The following is a 21,731-nucleotide window of genomic DNA, read 5'->3' on the forward strand; positions in this document are numbered from 1 at the left end:
TGGGCATTTACTTGCTATGGGCCAGGTGTTGTGCTAATATTTTGCATACCATGAGGTAGGTACTTTGTAATCCCCTTTTTTACAGATGAGGAAATTAAGGCTTAGCCTAAATCACTCAGGATTATACAGATTTTGAGTGGTAGAGTCACAGTTCAAATCCTCATATGCACGAACTAAAGCCTAATTCTTAATGTCTAGGCCAGTATCTAATCAAACAAACAAAAAAATCCCCTCCTTGGGTGTTGGTGGAGATTCTTATATGTGATGGCATTTGAAACCTAGAAGGTGAAACACTTTGTGTATGGGGAAAAAAAATCTAAGACAACAATTTGAGAGCACTAGAAGAGGGAAGATGGTCCAACCTAGTCCCTTATCTATTAATAAATACAAAGAAGGGAAGAAGATGAACCACTTTTCTCCATGTCCTTTATAAATTTGGGATTTAAGACTAGTCCATCAAGAGAACTATGAATTTTGCATATTTAGGTATAGAAGGATATTTAGGTATAAAAGAGATAGTTTTCTTTTGCTTTAGGCTTGTTTTGGCACAGTCGATAATAGGAGATGATTTAGAGCAATGGTACTTTATACCCTCAGGGGAGAGAGAAGTATTCTGAGTAAGATATGGGCCTTCCAGAATTACTGCTAATACATGAACCAAATGGCTCTCATATATATATATGTATGGCCTTCTTTACTGTAAGAGTGTGTGTTTTTTCTTTTTGGTCAGACCCCAGCTCTTTGATACCAAGTGTAGAAGAGCATGAAGTAAGAAATGTTGAAAGATCCATGGTTAGAAAATACTTGACTCATTTCGTAATACAGATCTATCTTCTTGATCTAGGTAATTAGTGTTAATTGTGTTACTGCCTTTGACTATCACAAACAATAGAAATTATGGTTAATCAAGTCCTGATTTAGCAACAAAAGTCATAATTAACCAACAAAAGTCATGATTAAGGAACAAAAGTCATAACTAGCCAACAAAAGTCATGACTGAGCAATAAAGGTCATGTTTAACCAACAGAAGATTAATTAGCAAAAATCGTGATTAGCCAACAGAAACTGTGATTAACAACCAAAGTCATCATTAACCTGCACAAGTCATGGCTAACCAACAGAAGTCTTGACTGACTAACCTGATTATAACTCAAATTGGTGGGTCTTCTACTAACTTCACAGAAATCTACTTGTTCAGTTTCCTAAGTACAGATAATACCACCCTCAAGGAATACATTTACCAATGAAGAATATTTTAAGGAACTAAGGCATAATAAATCCAAGCCTATTACCCTGGCTCTTGTTATAGTAGGACTTCATCATTCATTCATTCAGTCAACAATTATTTATTGCGTATCTACCATGTGTTGGGTTCTGTCCCAGCCCTGGGATATTCAGCTGGCATGGACCAATACAATTTTATTAAGTGTTGAAAAATTGAAATACTTTCCTACCAGTTGTTGATTAGCCTTTGTCTTGAGTCTTCCCTCCTTCCCATCTAAGTACACTGTCTTGGTTCCAGAAAATCCATATGAAACACTGCCTGGAGGCCGCCTCAGGCCCACCAATTTATCGTCTCTGGTTCCCGGGAGCCAGCCTTCATGCTTTTCCTTGTCCTTTGTCAGGGAGGCATGGATACCAGTGAGGAGGATCGCATTCTTGGTGGCACTGTGAAACCCTAATGGAGAAATATAATGCATGTGCCCGTTGGAATCCCTGAGACTGTGACCACTGGCTACAGACTGGCATTACCCTATGTTACCCATGTAACCTCTGAAGCAGACTTTAAATATCATCCCTGAATAGGTGTAAAATGGAGGGAAAAACAAAATACCAAGGTTGCCAAGGGGAGGAAGCATTTGTATGTGCTTAGATCAGTCAGAGAAGACTTCCTGGCTGAGATGACCTCACAGAAGTTTCCTGGGTTTACTGGGAGAAGAAAGTTCCCATAAAATGAAAGCGTAAAATTGTGGTGTTGGCAGCTCTAGACTTGGTATCAGAAAACTAGGTCTTAAGACTTCTAGCCCTAAGCTCTTGGACAGTATTGAAGGGTTCCAACTTTAGTCCAGCACAGGTACTGAATCAGGTTCTGCACAGAGATGTTGTGATGCCTCAGTTCTGAGTTAAATGTAAATGCCATCTGAGAACACTCTTGTTGGTGTCCTTTAAGCTCCATGCTGTTCTCAAGAAAATGCCATTCTTGCCCATGCAAGTGGGGAATCTCTCTTTCCTTAGTTTTCAAACACTACCTCTTCCTTGGCCATTTTTTTTGCCCACAGAAACTCCCTCAGTCTCATTCTCAAGCCATCCCAACTCATCACTCCGTGGTGTGATGATGCACTTGGAATCCTCAAAACTTACAACTGGAAGGGACCTTGTAAACAAATTACCCAGGTCTCATTTAGGAGAGCATTTGGCCCCATGGGGTTGTGACTCGCTCGAGGCTTCACAGCAGCAATGAGAAGGCTGCAGCCCAGGGGCTCAACGCCTGGTCCAGCCTTCTTCTCCTCCTGTGTCTTATCTCCTCTCTCCTCTCAGGTTGCTGCTCCAGGTGGGACTAAATTCATCCTCTTTACATGGTCAGCTTTTCAGTCTTTCCTCCTCCAGATGTGTCTTCAAGAATTATCCCTGACGTGTCTACCCATCCATCAGCTTCGGGATTATCCTGCTTGAACTTAGTACTTCTTAAGCCTATTTTGACATGTGACAAGTTTTGGGTTACAGTTTTGCTTCCCAACGTATGAGACAGCTACTTTTAGCTGGGTCAGGTCCGTGGCTTTAAATCACATTGAATCACATAGTGAGAAACGTGTTTATTTTCTCTGAATTCCTGAAAGAGAAGGTCTTGAGTCAGCGCTGATATGTCTATACTACTTGTTCAGCTCCCTTTTCAGTAAGGAGGGAGGAGGCCTGGGGCTCCAAGCCTTCAGCAGACCTAGTATCCATACCCAGTGAGACTTAAATGACGTCTGATTTTTATATTATCTGGTTTATTCTATGAGCGCCTTCTAATATTGAAAGTTGTTACTGGTTTTCCAATGAAGCCAGAGATTAAAAATTTTTATTTTAAATAATGTTAAAAATAAAGGGAGGAGTCAAGTTAAAATATTAACTAAGTAAAATTCGGATGACATGGGGATATGTTCCCATCCCAACACACCACACACACACACACACACACACACACACACACACACACACTCATTCTGAGTCCTCAAAGCTGTGTTCTACAAGGGAGCAAGGTTTATGTAGCAATGTCTAATGTCCACCAAGGAGAAGTAGCACTTGTATGATGCAAACCTCTCTTTGGCTCAGAGGGCATTTCTGTGTACCCAACCCATGTATAAAAATACCTCCCAGCATGTATTTTAGTCAGCAAGTATTCTTCCATGGTAGAAATGATTTACTGAAACTTAGACCTTCCCCTGAAATCCAGCCAAAAATCTGATTTGGAAAACCAAGAAGTCCTATTGAGTTTCTACCATCCTTGTTACTGAACCACACTGACTGGGTAATTAGTGACATATAAAGTTCTTTAATTCCCTCTTCTTCTTTCCTTTGAGCATCATGAGATTGTTTTTCTCTCCTCTATGGTCACCCATGAAGAATTTGCTGAACTGAATATTTGGCTCTTAATAAATGGAGGGGGGTCACTTTTGCCCCTACCTAATTTTCTTCACACACGCAGGGAAGACTGTATCTTCCCTTGTGTCAGTGTTTATTGGCAGAAGAGCATTGGAGGTTTCTTTAAATTGAGTTTGTACATCTGGCAGCCAAAAGCAGCCCCGTAGGTATTTTTTTGCAGGGAAAGATATGTTTTGAGGTGACCACTCTGCACAGATTCTGTGAGGGTTTCAGTGTATTCGTAACCTGTTATTTTAGATTCTGAGCATATATATTTGTAGCTCCAGAGTTACAAAATTAAACCGTGTTTCTTTGGGAAATGTGTGTGTCTAGGATATGTGACTGGATTTGCAACCTTAAACAAGATTTCCAGGCGCTTACAGTTGAACCATGCCAGTAAAAATATGTTTATGTAGACATTAAAATCCTGGGGTGCCCACGTAAATATCCTAAACAATGTGCATTACATGAGCTTTCTTTGCTAATGTGCTTTAGCTTAGAATTGTTTTCAGTTCTGGCTCCTGCAGTGTTAATGTACTGCAAGGGAAGTTGAACTCAGATGGTGAGTCTTATTTTCTGTTCAGCACATTTAGTGGTGTTTTTCTTACATTCAAGAGAATTGTTTCTAGTGCGGGTTTAAGTCACCACTCAATAGTCATTCATCTGTGTATTCAACAAGCTTCACTCAGTGGTTTGTTGCCAGCAAAGCTGTATGGTAGGAAAGAGCAGGGCAAAGAGGTCGGGGACCCTTGCTCCTAGAGGCCCACATCTGCCTTATTTCACTAGTGTTGCACAAAAATGCTAGTGTGCCATGGCGTCAGCCTAGCTCACAGCAACCTCAAACTCCTGGGCTCAACCAATCCTGCTGCCTCAGCCTCCCGAGTGGCTGGGACTACAGGCATGTGCCCCCATGCCCGGCTAATTTTTTTTTCTATATATATTAGTTGGCCAATTAATTTCTTTCTATTTTTAGTAGAGACGGGGTCTTACTCTTGCTCAGGCTGGTTTCGAACTCTTGACCTTGAGCGATCCACCAGCCTCGGCCTCCCAGAGTGCTAGGATTATAGGCGTGAACTACCACACCCAGCCGATAAATTGCTTTTTGAGTCAAAATATAATTGTCAAAAAGTTTTTTTAAAAACCTCATTGAAATATTCAGTAAACACATGTCAAAGATTTATTTAACTCATTAATGAGGGGAACAGTAGGATGCCAAAGTTGGTTCAAAAGAGAATATGAGAAAAATACCCAAGTAGGTAAGTAGGAAGGAAAGAAGGAAAAAGGAATGCCGGAATAAAATTGCAAAGTTAGAAATAAAATGGTTAATGCCCTATGAGGCAATAAAACAGTAGTCTTTCGGGTTATAATTCATCTGTGCAGAAACTCTTTTCACCTACACTAGTCAAAATTCTGTGTAATTTACCAGTCTGCTACAGTCTGTACAGAGTCTGGATCCAATCAATAGTAAATAGTAAGTCAAACCAAGTTACACTTTTCAACAATGTTAGATGACTCTTAGATGGGCTTGTCAGTCAATGCTGCAGTATAATACTGCCCAATAGAACTTTCTGGAATAATGAAAATATTGTATGTATGTGCTGTCTAATATGGTAGCTACTGGCCAGATGTGGCTACTGAGCATTTGAAATGTGGCTAATGCAACTGGGGAACTTAATTTTTAATTTTATTTAATTTCCATTCATTTTTTTATTTAAACAGCCACATGTGGCTACCATATTGGATAGTCAGTGCAGCTCTAATATGCTATTAAATGGGCAGTCTTTTCTGCCTTGTTTCCAATTTTGGATAACTTTTTTCCAAACACTTCATAAATTAAATATTTTAAGTGATGTGACAGGAGCTAAAAACATAAAAGAACTCAGAGAAGACTCCTTCGAAAAAGACCTAATTCTTATATGAAGCAAATCATTTCTTCTGCAAATCTAATGCCTGACGTATTGGCTTTCTTGATAGTGGGCTCACCTGAAATTGCTCTGGCCAGCAAGGGAGCCAATTATGAAGCTAAGCCTGTTTGGAAGGGTCCCAACTCTGCCTGATGTTTTCCAAGTGAATCAACTTGGAATTAACTTTCCTTTGGCTACATATTAATGGTCGCATCTAGTTTTGATTACAAGGGGCCTTTTGGTTTGCAACAAAGGGAGAGCTATTGATATTTCACAAGGATTTTAAGATTTAAATAAGTTAGCTTTGCTGCTGCCATCACTTCATTATTCAAAAAGAGCAATCAGTGCATTGATAAGCTTGGCTTTGATTTCTCATGGAGCTCTGTTGATTTATTTAGTTTTCTCATCTTGCTTGCTTGCAGGGGTTTTTCCGCAGAAGTATTCAGAAGAATATGATTTACACTTGTCACCGAGATAAGAACTGTGTTATTAATAAAGTCACCAGGAATCGATGCCAGTACTGTCGACTCCAGAAGTGCTTTGAAGTGGGAATGTCCAAAGAATGTAAGTGGAGTCTCAAAAAAAAAAAAAAAAAAACTTTTCTCTGTTTGCCTTATCTCTAAATATGATTTGCTCAGCTTCCAAAATCAAATCATGAAGGACGTCAGTGTGTGGAATTCAGACTTGACACTAATGATATCTTGCCAACAGTAGGTGTAAACAGAGATGACATAAAAATGGAATAACTGTGGAGATTTTCAGATAAAAATTGAGTGGCAGTTGGTGAAAAGGCAGGAGTTGGGTGTCGTGGATGGCAGATTTGTATTGCAGCACAGTTACTCACTCACTGTGTATTCCGGAGCTGTAAGTAACTCAAGCAAAGCACTCAGCTATTAGTGACTCCATTTCCCCATCTTGACCATGGGTATAAGGATCTTTGCCTCTATTTGTGAGGATAAAATGAGATGAGAGGCATGAATATTACAAGGAGTAATAATTTGCCCTTTTGCAGAGGGGGAAGGATTGTATAGCTTCAGGTGTGGAAGAAACATTTCGAAATTGAAGGCATTGGCATTTTTCCATCCTTGACTTAGCTTTTCTCCTCCAAGCCATCTCCTTCCAAACAGTAATACATTTTCTTAATGCAAAAAGATTATATTTTAATAAACTAAAAATTGGCTAGTGGGCCATAAACATCTGATAAGAAGGTTTTGGAATGTATGTGCTTTAGTATAGACAGAATATATACACTACCAACAATTTTATTATTTATTATATATTTGCTCTTTGATGCATTCAAATGTAGGGAACAAGAAAGCAACAGGAGAATGGCTTGGCACGAGCAGGGCCAGGGAAGACAGGATTGTGTGCCAGGGGAAGAGCCTGTGGGATTGCTGATTTTTCATTTACTCCCCCCTGGGGATTCGGGGAAGGCCTACCACGCGTACAAGGCACTAGGCTCGGTGCTGTCCAAGCACCCTAGAGATGCCTGAGACATGGCCGCTGCTCTGAGAGCATGGGACAAAGAGCCAGGTACTCAGCCCATGATCCTACAATGGGGTTGGAGGGGATTATGTGATGAATCAAGGGCTCTTGGATTTTGGAACTGGGAAATGTGTCCCTGGGGAGAAGACTCAAGAGGGGAAACCCCTATAGCCAAGCAACAGCGATGCTCTGAGGGTGCTCAGCTGGGAGACTGGCCCTCTACTGGGAGCTGGTGCTCAGGGATTGTAATGGGTGTGTACTGCCACCTTTCCTAACCGTACTCAGATTTCAGTTTGCTTTTATACCCCTTGAAGTTTCTACACTTCAAGGAAAACCTCAAAGTTAGGATCAGTGCAGTTGACTCAAGCCAATAAGCATATTCTATGTTCTAGCCGCCGTCATGGTTCATTGTGTCAGCATGACACAATGCTCCACTGGGAGGGAAATCAAGAGTCAAATGTAGGATATTGGAACATGAGTACCCTCCCCTCTAATGTATGTGAACAAGGAAACAAGTAGCCACAAGCACCCCTGGTAGCTATCCTCCAAGCCAGCTACAGGGAGTCAGCTATAGGACAAAGCAGGCACTGTGGCTAGAAAAATAGCAATCAGGCCCTTAATGGCATCATTAAATTGCTAAACCAGCCAACTCTGGGAAGGCTACTGCCTCCGGGTCATTTTGTTATATTTGCCCAGAAGTGTCCATCAAAGCCTCTGGAATTAGGGTCCTGTTCATATTTAGAGTCTTCATGAACGAGAAGGGACCGGACCAGCAGACAGGAAAGCCTCCTGCATGTGCCATGCCTTTTAGAAGTGTCTTTTTCCTCTGAGCCACTCTCTCTCTGCACATGATGGGTTACTTGACCACATTTCATCCAGTTTCCTTTGATCTCTCCAAACGTTAGAGCTATTGAATAACTTGAAATCAATCAGTGTGGAGATATGGAGCTAATATTTAATTAGCCTCAAGCCCCAGATCCTACCACTGAGGAGAAAAGCATGATGACCTGAAACAGCCCGATTATTTACATGTGTGAGACTCACGCGTTGATCACCTAATGCTCCATCTTCGGTCTGGTGTTCTGTAGACGTGGATGTCATGCTGCATTTCTGCAGGAGAATTCGAGTTCAGGCTGAAATTATAAATGAGTAAGCCAGATGTGGACTCGGAGGAAAATCAGTGCTTTTGCATTATTTTGTGTGGGCTGGAGACCCATTTCCTGCTTACATTACTTAAAACCCATATCCTGCTGCTCTGTAAAAACTGGCAGCTTGGTTGGCAATTAAAAAAAATAATGTTTACACCCACAGGAAAACTCTAGCTTCAACCCTCAAGGAACTTATCACCTTAATTAGATTTAAAAATATAGAAATGGAAAGAAAATGGGGTCGTTATGTCCAAGTACACAAAAATAAATATATTTTTCTTCCAAGAAAATTGAAGGGGAAGAAATAAACACTTGGAGTATAGGGATTGGAAGTCTAATAGGATATTTTTAAAGTTGAAACAGAAGGAAGCAGGCAAATATGAGAATCAGTAACCAATTATACCACAGTATATGCAACTGAAACAAACCCAAGAATAATAGATACTCAGAGAATGTTAGAACTGAAAAGGGATCATAGAGATTGATTTTCACTCACCTCTCTCATTTGACATACAAGTACACTAAGACCCAGAAAGATGACACGGTTGGCCCAGCGATGCCCAACTGGCTAAAGACAGACCCGAGACTACAGTTGAAGTCTGCCGCCTCTCCTCACCTTCCCTGCAATGGCAGGATTAGCAAGATTCACATTCAATTCTGGTCATAGGACATGTCAGTTCATTAGTCTGTGTCAGAACCTTTTCACTGCAAGTGACAGAAAACCCAGCTCAAACCGGCTTAAGCTAAAAAATCAGCACATGTAACTCAAAAGTCCAGAGTGACAAGGCAGGATCTGAGGACACGAGGGTGTTGTTTCTCTTCAGCTCTCATAGCTGATTTTTGCTGTGTTGGCTTCATTCTTGAGATTTCCTCATTTGGCTAACAAAGATGGCCCCCAATGGCTCCAGGCCAATAGTCTACCCAGCAAAAAGGGAGAGACTGTCAGATCCCAGTAATTCCATCAAAGCCCAGGGACCTATTCTTATTGGCTAACGTGGGTCACGTGCCCCTCTGTGACTGCATTGCCTTGGCCTAGGGATAGAATATTGTCATTGGCTAGGTCTGGATCATGTCTCATCTCTAGACCCCAGGATCGAAGTTGCCTCCACCCAAACCATGAGGGCCTGGAGTATGGGAGGAAGAGTTCCTTGGTGGGAATCAGAAAGACAGGAGGAAAAAACAACCTCATGTCCGCCAGGATAAGTCCCATAGTGCTGTTCCCTGCGCATTCCAGAGAAATCTAAGAGTCATATTATAGTAATAGCTAAACTAGACAAGGTGTTTTCTGTGTGCCAGGTACTACACTAACCACTTTTAATGCTTTGTCCCCAGTGGGGACAATTCCTTATAACAGCCCTATGAGATAGGTTAGTGATAATCCCTCCTTCCTTCCCTCCCTGCTCCCACCCTTTTGGGGGCAGATATGGAAACTGAGGCACACAGAAGTTAATTAACTTAAGGTAACACAGGAGCAATGCTGGGATTTGGAACTGGGTAGTTTGATTATAAACTTTGCATTCAAACTGAAATATATACTGCATGCCATAAAAAGCAGCTTTTAAAATTTCTAGTTCCTTTTTATACTTTATTTTATTGCCTGTTAATAGAACAATAACCACACTCCTTGCTCTATATTAGAGATGTACCCCCTAGAAAATCATGTGCAAATTTAATTTTTGTAGATCAAATTTGATTTTAAATGTGTAAGAAGATTTACAAGTAAAAGAAATCCTTTAACATGGCCTACCAGAACAGTATGATTATTTCTTCTTTTTTCTGTTTCGTAAATGCTGATGAGTATACCTTATATTTTCCAAGGGCTTTATAGAACTAGGGGAAGTCGTTTTGTAGAGGAATAGCTATCTGTCAGACCATGGAATTTGAAAGTGGTAATGGCAAGTGAAAAAAATCGATTTTCAGCAGCATTCTAAAAGTGGTACAAAAATTTATGAAGAATTGGAGAAAGAAGCCAAAAAAAGCAAAATGATTCAAAGTTGAGTGATGAGTTTCTGCTGGTAGGGTGGGAGGCTTGTAACAATGTCAGCAAAGAAAAGCATGTGGCACAGCCCTCAAATAAAAATAAGAAATAAGAAATAAAAAGGAGAAACAATAAATAAAGGCATAACATGTGGGATTGTGAAAGAGATGTCCAAACTTAGGATAAAGATACACAGCTAATTGTGCATGATGAGGAAGAAGATTTATGACAATGCTATTTAGAGACTGTAGGAATGAATGAGTTACAGAAATACAAATGAACAGTTCAGATCTGTAAGTCAGGGTCAGCAAACTGTTTTTTTTTTTAAAAGAACTGGCCCTTTTTTAAAAAAATTTGAGATTTTAGAAAATATTTTTGGCTTTGTGGGCCATAAGGTCTCTGTGTCCATGACTCACCTCTACCATGATAGCACAGAAGCAGCCATAGAAAATATATAAACAAACAGGTGTGGTTCTGTTCCAATAAAACTTTACCAAAACAGGTGAAGGGCTAGGTCTGACCCACAGGCCATAGTTTGCCAATTCTGCTTTAATCCCTCCCCACCCCCGCCTCCCAGTAGCCAAGGATGCCACTATGGCTGCTGCTCTGTGATCTCATCCAGGTCACCTCCCACCAAGACACCCCAGCTTCCAGCCACACCGGACCATACTGACCCATGAGCCTTATGTCTCTGCTTTTCTAAGGCTTCCACCTTCCTCTCCTTCAGTTGAACCCCAGGAGCTATCAAAATGTCATTTTCTCTTTGAAGCCTTCCCAAGGCCTCTTCCCACACTCTAAGCAGAGTTATTTATGCTTTCCCCTATGTTCCCAGAGTGCTTTGCACATGCCTCCATGACCCACAAACTTACATATGTGTAAGTTTCACACGGACAATGAGTCTCCCTGGCTTCACCCTAAACTCCTAGAGGGCAAGCATCAGGTCTTTCTCACCTTGTAGCTCCAGAACTTAGCACGATGCCTCGCTCAGTGCAGTCAGAGTGGTCAAGTGCTTAAATGTGGCCGGTTTTGAAAGACAGCCAAACCCAGCTTGTCCCTGGCTTCACTTCCAGAAACATTGTCAGGCACAAAACAATTCTGGGTGTGTATCTGTTCAAGTCATAGTCATTCACTTGTCTGCTACAGACCCAGAACAAGTTATTCAGCTTCTTTGAGCTTGTGTTTCATACCCAGGTAAGAAAAACATTGATATTGACGAACAGCCCAGGCATGTCATGAGAATTGATGCTTTTAATCCTGTTTAGACAACAGTGTTTCCACAGACTGCTTCCTCTTCCCTGTTCCCTCCCCTAGAAGATATTAGATCTTCTCAGATCCAGTTATTAAAAGGATTTGTTCTGTAAAATTTGGATTCAGTCAAAAGGCTGCACTCAGGGATCCAAAAGGCCACACGTGGCCCCGAGACTGCAGGCTCCCCACCTTTGTATCTAATGCTTTTGACGTGAAAAATGTTGAGCTGTGCAGGCATCATGTGTGACCGTGTGTGGCAAGAGCCCAGTTAAGATGGGGAGGCCGAGATGGATAGGTGGTGAGGTCTGGGTCACCTTCATGAAACCTTGGTTATCAAGGTGCTCACTGGCAAAAGAAGGGGAACCAGGGATAGGTCGGGTACAGGGGTTTGCAGGCCAAAAGGAAAAGGGAAGACACGAATTAGGCCAGAATCAGGACTTGTTGCTATGATGAAGGGACAATGGTGGGCCCTGGATACCTCCAACATTTGGCTAGGTTCCTGTGGCACTCTGGTCTCCCACTTTGGATGCCTTTCACCCCATGTCTGTAACAAAGACACTCTGGAAGGTACTGTGGCTACCACACTCATTCTGTTTCTTCTCTGCTTTCTGAAAACCACTTGCCATTAATTCGCACACAGGGGACCTCTTTGTATTACTCCTCGAGGTTATGTTTATGTGGCCCATGCCCTTGAGTGGTGGGCAAAACCTGTCTTTGCTCTTGTTTGAGAATGCTGTTTAAGGTTTATTTCACAGCATTTTTTTTTCCTATGACAGTTTTGTAAGTGTATTTGTAGAATAGAGCAATTGAATAATCTCCAAATTTAAGAGTCCCTAAGCACTCATTGACACCTTCTCATTTGGGGCATATTGAGCTTAAAAACAGCTTTTCATAAAGTCTCTAAATTCCGATTTATACTTTAGACAGGAACGTCCCCATGGGTCGATTGGGTGGAATGAATGTGCTTTGTTCGGACACTTAGATACTTCCACGGGAGAATTTTGTTGTTCTGCGTTTCTCTCATTTCCCCTTTAGTGTTAAACTTACATTAAAACAAACCTTTTGGACTAAAGGCACTTAACCTCAGTTAAAATCACCTTTGCTGGTGCACAAATTATATTGATGTGCTCATTGGTTCTACTGCTGGATTTTACTGGCTTAATAACAAGGAAATTCATATTGTAGGTTGCCCTGTGTACTTGGGAAATTACATAAAAATCATCATCAGGGCACTTAATGTCTTTCTAATTTTAGTTTATTTCTTCATTTGTTCCCATGTTACATCCCAGCCTGTTACTACGTTTCCAAGGTTCATTGTGATCATTTTGTTCTGCTCAACGGAGACTACCATTAACCCCCACCTTCTCCACTCGCTCCATGGCACACAAATCCCCAAAGAGGCCCCCAGAAGGAAGCCAAAGGTTAGAAACCTCATATTTTTGTATAAAAAAAATGTCCTAGAAGCTGGAAAATAAAAACCTGCCTTTTTCTACTTGCCAAGTGTTAATATTTGCTGCATCTGTCCTGGAGATTAAAAAAACAAAAAAACAAATTCCGTTTGGGCACCAGCAGCCCAGTGATGTCAGTGCCACTGTGGGACTCAGAGCCCATTAACACTCACACTGCGAAGGAAGTATTAAAATTCCTTCAGCTTTACTAACACATTTCTCCCCACTGCCTGTCTCCTGGAGGAGGGACACTCGGTACATTCTCACCTCAGAAAAATGAGAAATTTCCATTACACAGCAGAACAGAGCAGGGGAAAGAACAAAGGGCTTTGAAGTTAGCCTGAGCCAGGTTCAAATCTGCCCACGCCCTCTAGCTTTGGGGTCCCCAACCCCTGGGCCGTGGCCTGGTACCCATCCGGCCTGTGGCCTGTCAGGAAGACAGGGCCCCACATCACCGCCTGGGGTCTGCCTCCCTCCCACCCCACCACCCCCAATCTGTGGAAACACCGTCTTCCATGAGACGGGTCCCCGATGCCAAAATGGTTGGGGACTGCTACGCAGCTGTCTCAACTTGGGCACGTTGCATACTTTTGCTTCAAGTGGAATGAGCTACCCCACGGCATGGAGGCTGTCACATCAACCTTGCAGGATTGGTTTGTGGATTGGACCTCACGAGGGTAGTGCGTTTAGCATCGTGCTCGGCCCACAGGGCGCGCTAAGCAGACGACAGCGGTTCTATCAGATTCTTCCTTCTGGGGGTGACTCGGGTTGGTGCTGCTGTTGCTGCCGCCACAGCTGTGTTTTATTATAGCTACCGCCTTGATTATACTTCAGGAGGAAAGTGAAGAGTATAGAGGCTGTGTTTGTTTTGAATTGTTTATAACGCCACAGTGTAGATGTACAGCCCCAAATATTACACCCCAGCATTAAAAATAAAGCTTGCGAGCGTAGTTTCTAAAATAAATACCCGCCTACCTTGGCTACTGCAAACGGAGAGGCAGATGGCTCGTTCACCCAGAGATGCCGAGACTTGTGTAATCAGAGAATGGGAGAGTATCCCAGTGTCGTGGAACCCAACTCCACGGAGAAAACCAAACTGGGGTGTTAGAAGGGACGCCCAGCTGCTCCTTGCGTCAGTCAGCTCAAGGTGGGGCCAGTGGGTCTCACAGGTAGTACTGAACCAAGAGCCAGTCGCCGCGGAAGCAAAGTCTCCCCTCCTTCCCAGCATCATCCTTTCTTCATTCATTTGGAACCTTCATCTCTCCTCCTGCTTTATTTGGGACCCTGTGGCCTGCCCTTTCTCTGAATCCATCATGTCCCTTCTCCCAGCCAGATCCAATCCACCCTCTGGCCTCTTATAACAAGACTGTTGGCAGTCAGCCACGTGAGAGGAAGACATCAATGATACCATGATCCTTAATGGCCACAAGGTACTTTGCCACCAGCACCGTCTCCTGTGACTTCGGGTCACCCCATGTGGCAGGTGGGACAGCAATAGCATTCTGATTCTCAGTTTCCTGAGATTCAAAGAGGGTAAGAGACCGGCCTAACGTCACAGCTGGTTTACACCCGCAGGTCTTAATTCCAGTCCCCAGCGTCCTTTCAACTATGCTTTGCTTCTAGAACAGTGGACTTCTTGCATGCATTTAAGGCTACAAGGTTCTCAGGGTCTTCACCCATACTTGCTCCCAGATCAAATATTCCATCATTACATGTGTGATTTGATTTGATATATATACTAGTATAACGCAGTATTTCCCTGAATGTAAACTCTATACGTAGTGCTATGAAGCATAACTTAAGGGAATAATGAATTTGGCATGGATAGTGATCAAATCATATAATGAAAAAGTTCTACCCTTTTCAATATTCAATCAGTCTTTTCATTACCAATGAGAAAAATCTAAGTTTGATGCCAGTACATCCTTAATTAATACCTTCCAAACCTTTGCTAGTCTCTCTTTTTAACAGAGAGAAGACAGGCAACGATACCTAGCTGGGACTATATTTATTTCAGAGGTCTGTAAACTGTTTCTTAAATGGCCAGACAGTAAATATTTTAGCTTTTGTGGATGGCTCAGTGCTTGTGGCAACTGCTCTATTACACTGTGAGTGCTTCACCATTGAGCATGGCTTTGTTCCAGTCAAACTTTATTTAAAAAAAAAAATGGCAGTTGCCCTGAAAACTCTGTTTATTTTTTACCCTACCTTTCTATTTATGGCAAATGATACTAATTTTCCCTTTATATTAGTAATATAAAATTTTCCTCTAAATTTTACTTAAGCAAAAAAGAAAAAAAAATCAATTGACTCAGAAATCATAAAGAGTATAGTGGCCTAGGATGTGTGCAGGATCATGAAGGCCATACAGAGAGGACTGAAGTTTGAGAAACACTGGTTTTATATGTTGGCAGGTCCACTGTTCTAGTACCTTAACAGGAGTAGAAACGGAGTCTGGGGCTCAGCCCCTTCTTGCCTTAGTTGCTGGTCATGAGCCCACGGCCCTCCCCTGCCACTGCACGCCCCACCCCACCCCACCCCCAGCCCTTCCTTATGTCCTGAATAGTGCACAACTTGCGTATGGGGAGTGAGGTCTTGCTTTTCTTGGATCCTCGGGGTTTAGCTCTGTCCTGATAAAACAGAAGTTCAGTAAATAGAAAATAGGTGAATCTGTCACAGTGGGATTTGAAGCAACCAGATGAACTGATGGAGGGAGCAGGATAGCTATGGGGACCCCTCAGGTTGTCCCATGTACTGCACCTCCTGAAGAGTGGCCGGGCAGTGTTATGGTTAAAGCATGAGTTCCAGGGGCAGCCTGGATTCAAACCCCAGCCCCCCAACTTGCTTGGCTCTGTGTGATCTTGGGCAGGTCACTGAACACGTGTGTGCCTCAGGTTACTCGTCTGTAACACGAAGAGAAGAATAGTGCCCACTTCATGTGGCTATTGTGAGGAGGAAATGAATTAACATATGTCAGTTGCTAAAAACAGTACTTAGCTAAGTGTTAGCTCCTGTTCTTCCTGCTATGATCCTGAGGCATCCTGGCCAACAAAGAATAGCATATTTGTTCATCAGTGGGCCTTAGTGACTGCACAGAACAGCTAGTGCTCTTTCCGGCCCAGTGGTCCATTTTCTCAAAACAAGAAGTACTCTTATGTTCCAGATTTGTCCTTAGGGGCTCAGGTCCACATCCACAGAGGGAAGTGATGGGTAGATGGGACCAGAAGCGAAGTTTCAGCTCTGAGCCAAACGATCCCGTGTTGGAATTCATGACCCTTCGTCACTTAGAGAATCAACTCCAAATGCATCTGTGGGGGCAGAGAGCCCTGCACAGCTGCCCCAGCATGCCCTGACACTGATCTCTTGTCACATTCCCCAAAAATGTGCCATGTAACTAGCCATCACTAACCACTTGGTGTCCCATCACGTGATGTAGCGGCCTCAGGGTGTGCCTGCTATTTTCTCTGCCTGCAACACCCTTCCCTTCCCCTGCTCTCCTTCCCTGTTCCTCCTTGAAGCCACCTCCCTCCTAAATGAGCGTGCGCACACAGGTACACACAGATGCACACACACAGACACAACACACTTGTCTAACAGAGAGCACATGTGGGTTACTGTCACCTCTCCACAATGCGACATGTTAATGGCACCTCTGTTGGGATGACTTTCAGAGTCGAACTTGGTTGTGAGTGTGTGTGTTGTGTCGAGAGAGAACCCACCACACGGCAGCTCCCTGTACTGACTTGAGGACAAGCACAGAGTTTGATTTTCATGTGGGTCCTCAATTGCGAGCCTGATGCCTTGTACTTAACAGAGATTTCCAGAATGGATTGGAAGCAATGGGTACTTGAGGACTTGGAGATTCTGGAACTTTTGTCTGATCTTTCCAAGAATTAGAGATACAAGCTCAAGAAACCTTTAGGTCCCATTGCTATAGTAAGCCCATTTTTACCTTTTCTACTTTGCCTCCTTTCCTACTTTGTACCGTCTGAATAATAGCATGTTACCCCTTTCGTGATATGATGTCCTGACATTGTTTGTTCCATGTTGGATATAACCAGATGGACCTTGTAAATAGGCCTAACAGAGAAGATTTGCTTTCTCTGAAAACTGTGTATGTGTACATGCACAAATATTTCATTCAATCTGTAATTAAAGATGCACTATTATTTTATGTACCAGTAAAAAGAAAACAGCACCAATTAAACTAAGAGACACCAAAGATTGTGAGACAGGTGGCAATTTCAGAGCAGGAAAGAAGAAAAGAGAGAGAGAGAGAGACACCAGATATCAACCCTATAAGAAAAGGGAAGCATTTCACATTCTAAATTGGAAATACTCTGTGTTTTCATCTTGAGGTATTTTTCATCCTGCTTTAAATAGACATTGATAAAACCTCAGTGCCCAAAGACAATCCCCAGCACAGAGAGTTGGCTGAATAAATATGCAAGTGCTTCTAAAATAGCTGGCAGAGAGCCCTTTGTTTGGAAACAAATGTCTCTGTGAAAATAGCAACCCGAAATTCTCCCGCAGTCCCTGTGTTCTGGGGCGATGAACACGGCCCTTTAAGTACCTTCTCCCAGTGACAGTAATTCTCTAGAGGGTGGCTACCTAAATCACTCAATAAATCCACGTGTAGAGTATGGTCTGGAATTTGCTCTTCTTGGAGTGGTATTGAGCACTTAAAGCTTGTCTCTTCTCCCTCTGCCATCACAAAATATTAACTATCACTGGTTATTTCTTTCATCCTTCTCCCTTTACAGCAGGAAAACAAAGAGTTGAGCAATTATCTGATGAACTAGATTAATGAAGACAGGCATCTTTTAGTACTGGGACCAAGGAAAGCAAACACCCTATTTCCTCAAGAGAAGGAATGTTTTTGTCCCAAATACCCTCTTGATTGTTCCAACGGTTCATTTTACCAGTGTAAAATACCTTCATGACTTTTGAAAAATGTCTATTTTATTTTAAAAATGATTTTAGGACAAAAATGTTTTATTGATATTGAAAAATGCAGGTGCCCCATTTTTCTTTGCTTTTTTTTTTTTTTTTGAGGGGCAGGGGATGGTTATAATGTCACTTGGTCTGACTTCTAAACAGTATTTTGATTCAGCAACATTGTTTAAATCTTAAAATAAAATTAAGGAATTTCGGTGGCATTTCAAAGTGGAGCCATTTAGGAGTCCGTCATGATATAGCCCCTCCAAAGGAAAAGATCAAAGTTGCTTCTAGTAAACTCTGTCGACTCAGGGGATTCAGTGAGGACAGGGAGAGAATCAAGTGCAAAATGTAATGAGTGAAGGATTCCCACTCTGCGTCCTGACAAGGCTCTTGCGTAATTTTAAACGGAGTGGAAACTTGGCTGTGGTGCCCTTGGACTTTGAGCTCTCAGAACTCTGCAAATATGCAGGCTCAGAATGTACCCCCACCCCCGCCCTGTTGGATGCACCAGCACGTGAGTCATTGCAAGAAGGGACATCAGAGCTTCCTCCTGGCTCCTGGGGCCAGCAGCAATCCCTGGAGATGGCCTTCCCCACATGCCTCAGGATAATAATGGTGTCCAGGTCTAGAGAGTTAAAAGCCCCTTTTTGTTCTTCCAAGTGGTACCTTCTGTGTGACTTTGTGTTCTTTAAAAATAGAGCTGCATCCATCAGATTGAAACATGGTGCTTTACTTTAGCAGAATGACTGATATTAAAAGGACTGACAGTAGCAGGCATTGGTAAACTATGAAGCAACTGGAACTCTCACATGTGGCTGGTAGGAATATAAATCAAGCCAAAGTTTAGAAAACTGTTTGGCAATATCTCCTAATGCTAAACATACCAGTGTGACCCAGTAAGTCTACTCCTGGGAACTTAAGAGAAATGAGTTTATGGACCCACCGAAAGACACATATAAGAATGTTCACAGCAGCTTTGTTGGTAATAGCCAAAACCTAGGGAAAAACCTGTATGTCCATCAATAGTAGAATGTGTAAATAAATTGTGACGTATTCAAGTAATGGAATATGCATGACAGTGAAAAAGGACAAACAGCATAGATAAACTCACAGATCGAATACTGGGCAAAAGGACTTAGAATAAAAGAGAAGAAGCATTCTATATGATTCTGTTTGTTTAAAGATTAAAAACAAGCAAAATTAAGCTATGTGATTGAGACGAGAACCGTGGTTACCCGCAAAAAGGGGATATTGACTGAAAAGAGGCACATGGGGTTGCCTTAATCTAAACCTCAATCCGATATAAACACATTACGATGTGTATATCTCATACTTCAATCAAAAAGAAAAAAAGATTAAAATGTGGAAGTAGCAGGGAGGCCATGGATAGCCCTTCCTTCCTGTGCATAGAGAAATTGTGTTGTCACCAAGCAGAAGTGTTAATACCTCTCATAAGAAGATTCTTCCTCCCTTTTAACACATTAAAATTTCCTTAGGAGGTGTTTGGACATCCCTGCATTTTGCCTTTTCCTCTGCTTTGAGACCCTTTTCACGTGGAACTTTGACTACCTGAGGAGCACTAGAGATGGGCTCTGATCCTTGACTTACTCTGAGTTCTCAGAGGGTGATTATCTAATACCCAGAATTGCATCAACCCACCTAACTAGCTTTTCCTTCTGGTGCTGTGCATTGCAGATTAATAGTCCATGGATCCAGTTACAACTTGTTATGTTTGAAAAATTATTTCAGCCATCAGATAATAAAAAGCTAAAAATAGATAATATACTGACACTACTGATGTTGTTAAATTTCGGTAGAGTCCGTGAATTCCTCTGATATGTAATATAATCAAAATGTGATTGATGAACTCATGAGGATTCTAGTTTAATAATTAGTTGACTGTTTTTTCCATAATTAAGACAAATAACAAGGTGTCTTTTCATTGTGATTCATTCATTAAAGGCAACTGGGGCTTGAAATTAGTAAATGATCAAACTGAGACTGGTTTAGGGAAGTTTGCAATAATAAAAGCATTTTGCTGGTGGGATAGACAACAACAAAATTTTTTTTTTTTTTTTTTTGCAGCCATTAGAGTAATTTGCTTGTAAGATTGCTTACACTTAAAGAAAATGTTCTGGATTTATCAAAAGTCCATCTTCATTTCCTTGTCCTTTTTTTTTTTTTTAAGTGCTTAATATATACATTGATAGCAGAAAAGAAAGCAGTAAAAATGGCACATTTTCCCCTAGTACCAGTAGGGAGAATATGAGCAATTAATCTAGCATCTGAACTTCAGACATAAAGACATAGAGCTTGTGGTTTGATGGCATGACAAATACAAGTTGATTTGGGATATGTAATATATCACTTTTAAAATACCAAAACTAGTGGAGTTAGTTATCTCTGCAACAAGGGTGAATATAAGCAAACTCCAACCCTTTTTTTATAAATAGATGTATTTATTTTAATGCTATCTTCAAAGAATACAATGGGGCTTACAAAAATATTGTTAAAAATGATTTTAACTCAATAGTAAAAAGACAAATAACTCAATTAAAAATGGGCAATGGATTTAAATAGACATTCCTTCAAATAAAATATGCGAATAACCAATAAACACATGAAAAGATGTTCAGCATGTTCACTCATCAGGGAACTGGAAGTCAAAACCATAATGAAATACTGCTTCACACCCATTAAGATGACTGTCATCAAAAAGATAGGCAGTAACAAATGTTAGGGAAGATGTGCAGCCATTTGAACCCACACACACTGCTGGTGTAGACATAAGTGGTATATGCCCTACAGAAAATAGTCTGAAAGTTCCTCAAGGAGTTAAACACAAAGTTACTATATGACCCATTGTGTCTGCTCCTAAGTATATAACTAAAAGAAATAAAAGCATGTCTACACAGAGACTTGACAGAAATCTTCATAGCAGCATTATTCATAACAGCAAAACATGAAAGCAACTCAAATGTCCATTAATTGATGAATAAACAAATAAAATATGCAAACACAGTGGAATATTATCCAAACATTAAAAGGAATTAAACATTGATAATATGTTACATACAATGTGGATGACCCTTGAAAATGTTATGCTTAGTGAAAGAAGCCAGATACAAAAGCTCCCATATTCCATGAATTCACCTATAGGAAATGCCCAGAAGGAGGAAATCCTTAGAAACACACAGTAAATCAGTAGTTGCTCAGAGTTGTGAGGGAGTAGCAGATGGGGAGTGACTGCTAATAGTTTCCTTTTTGGGGGGATGAAATATTCTGGGCTTGGTTTCATGACTCTGTGAATGCATTAAAAACTATCAAATAACACACTTTAAAAGGGTGAATATTATAGCATACACGCTATATCTCAATTTAAAAAAACAGCCAAAGGATTTTAAAACGTTATGATAATTGACTTAAAAAAATAGGAAAATAAAGCTTGGAGTGTATATGCTAGAAGAGGGCTCTTATTTGGTTCTGGTATTTCTGGTAGTCAGAAGTAAAAGGGGATGAGGTTGGTGACAAGATTCCTGGTATTCACAAGATGAAAACAGCCTCATTATTCAGAAGAATCACAAATTTCCTAGATACTGATGTTTGAGATGAATGTTTCCCATGGGTCCTTATAAAGAGAGTACTGGGAGATGTCATTTAGGATGTCCTTGACATTTTTCGTTGCTGTTTCTTAGGACATCCCTTCATGTAGTTAAATATTGTCTGTTTTCCAAATTGGAAAAAAAAAGGTATGGAAAAGTAAAGCAATCATTATGACCATAGCCCCCAAAAAGAAAAAAAAAATGAGCACAAAATTAAAGAAAGTACAATAATAAAGATGGCTTCCTCAAAACAAGAGTTCACCCTCCTCGTTTTGTTTCAGATTTTATAATCTAAAAGCTTTCTCCTTCAAATACTGCCTTCATACTTATTGTCTCGATTGCTATTTGCTTTT

The 21,731-nt window shown here is 41.3% G+C and overlaps 1 protein-coding gene across 6 annotated transcripts in view; it reads left to right on the forward strand.

Moving 5' to 3' along the window:
- Positions 1–21,731, forward strand: part of RARB (retinoic acid receptor beta) — a 702,725-nt gene that overhangs the window by 598,723 nt on the left and 82,271 nt on the right. For all 6 annotated transcript variants that reach the window (XM_076005783.1, XM_012786193.2, XM_076005786.1 and 3 more), the window contains one exon: positions 5,951–6,092. In XM_076005783.1, the coding sequence (XP_075861898.1) occupies positions 5,951–6,092 (142 nt within the window). The remainder of the gene's footprint in view (positions 1–5,950; positions 6,093–21,731) is intronic.

This window comes from Microcebus murinus, chromosome 1 (assembly GCF_040939455.1).
Source record: "Microcebus murinus isolate Inina chromosome 1, M.murinus_Inina_mat1.0, whole genome shotgun sequence".
Taxonomy (NCBI): Eukaryota; Metazoa; Chordata; class Mammalia; order Primates; family Cheirogaleidae; genus Microcebus; species Microcebus murinus.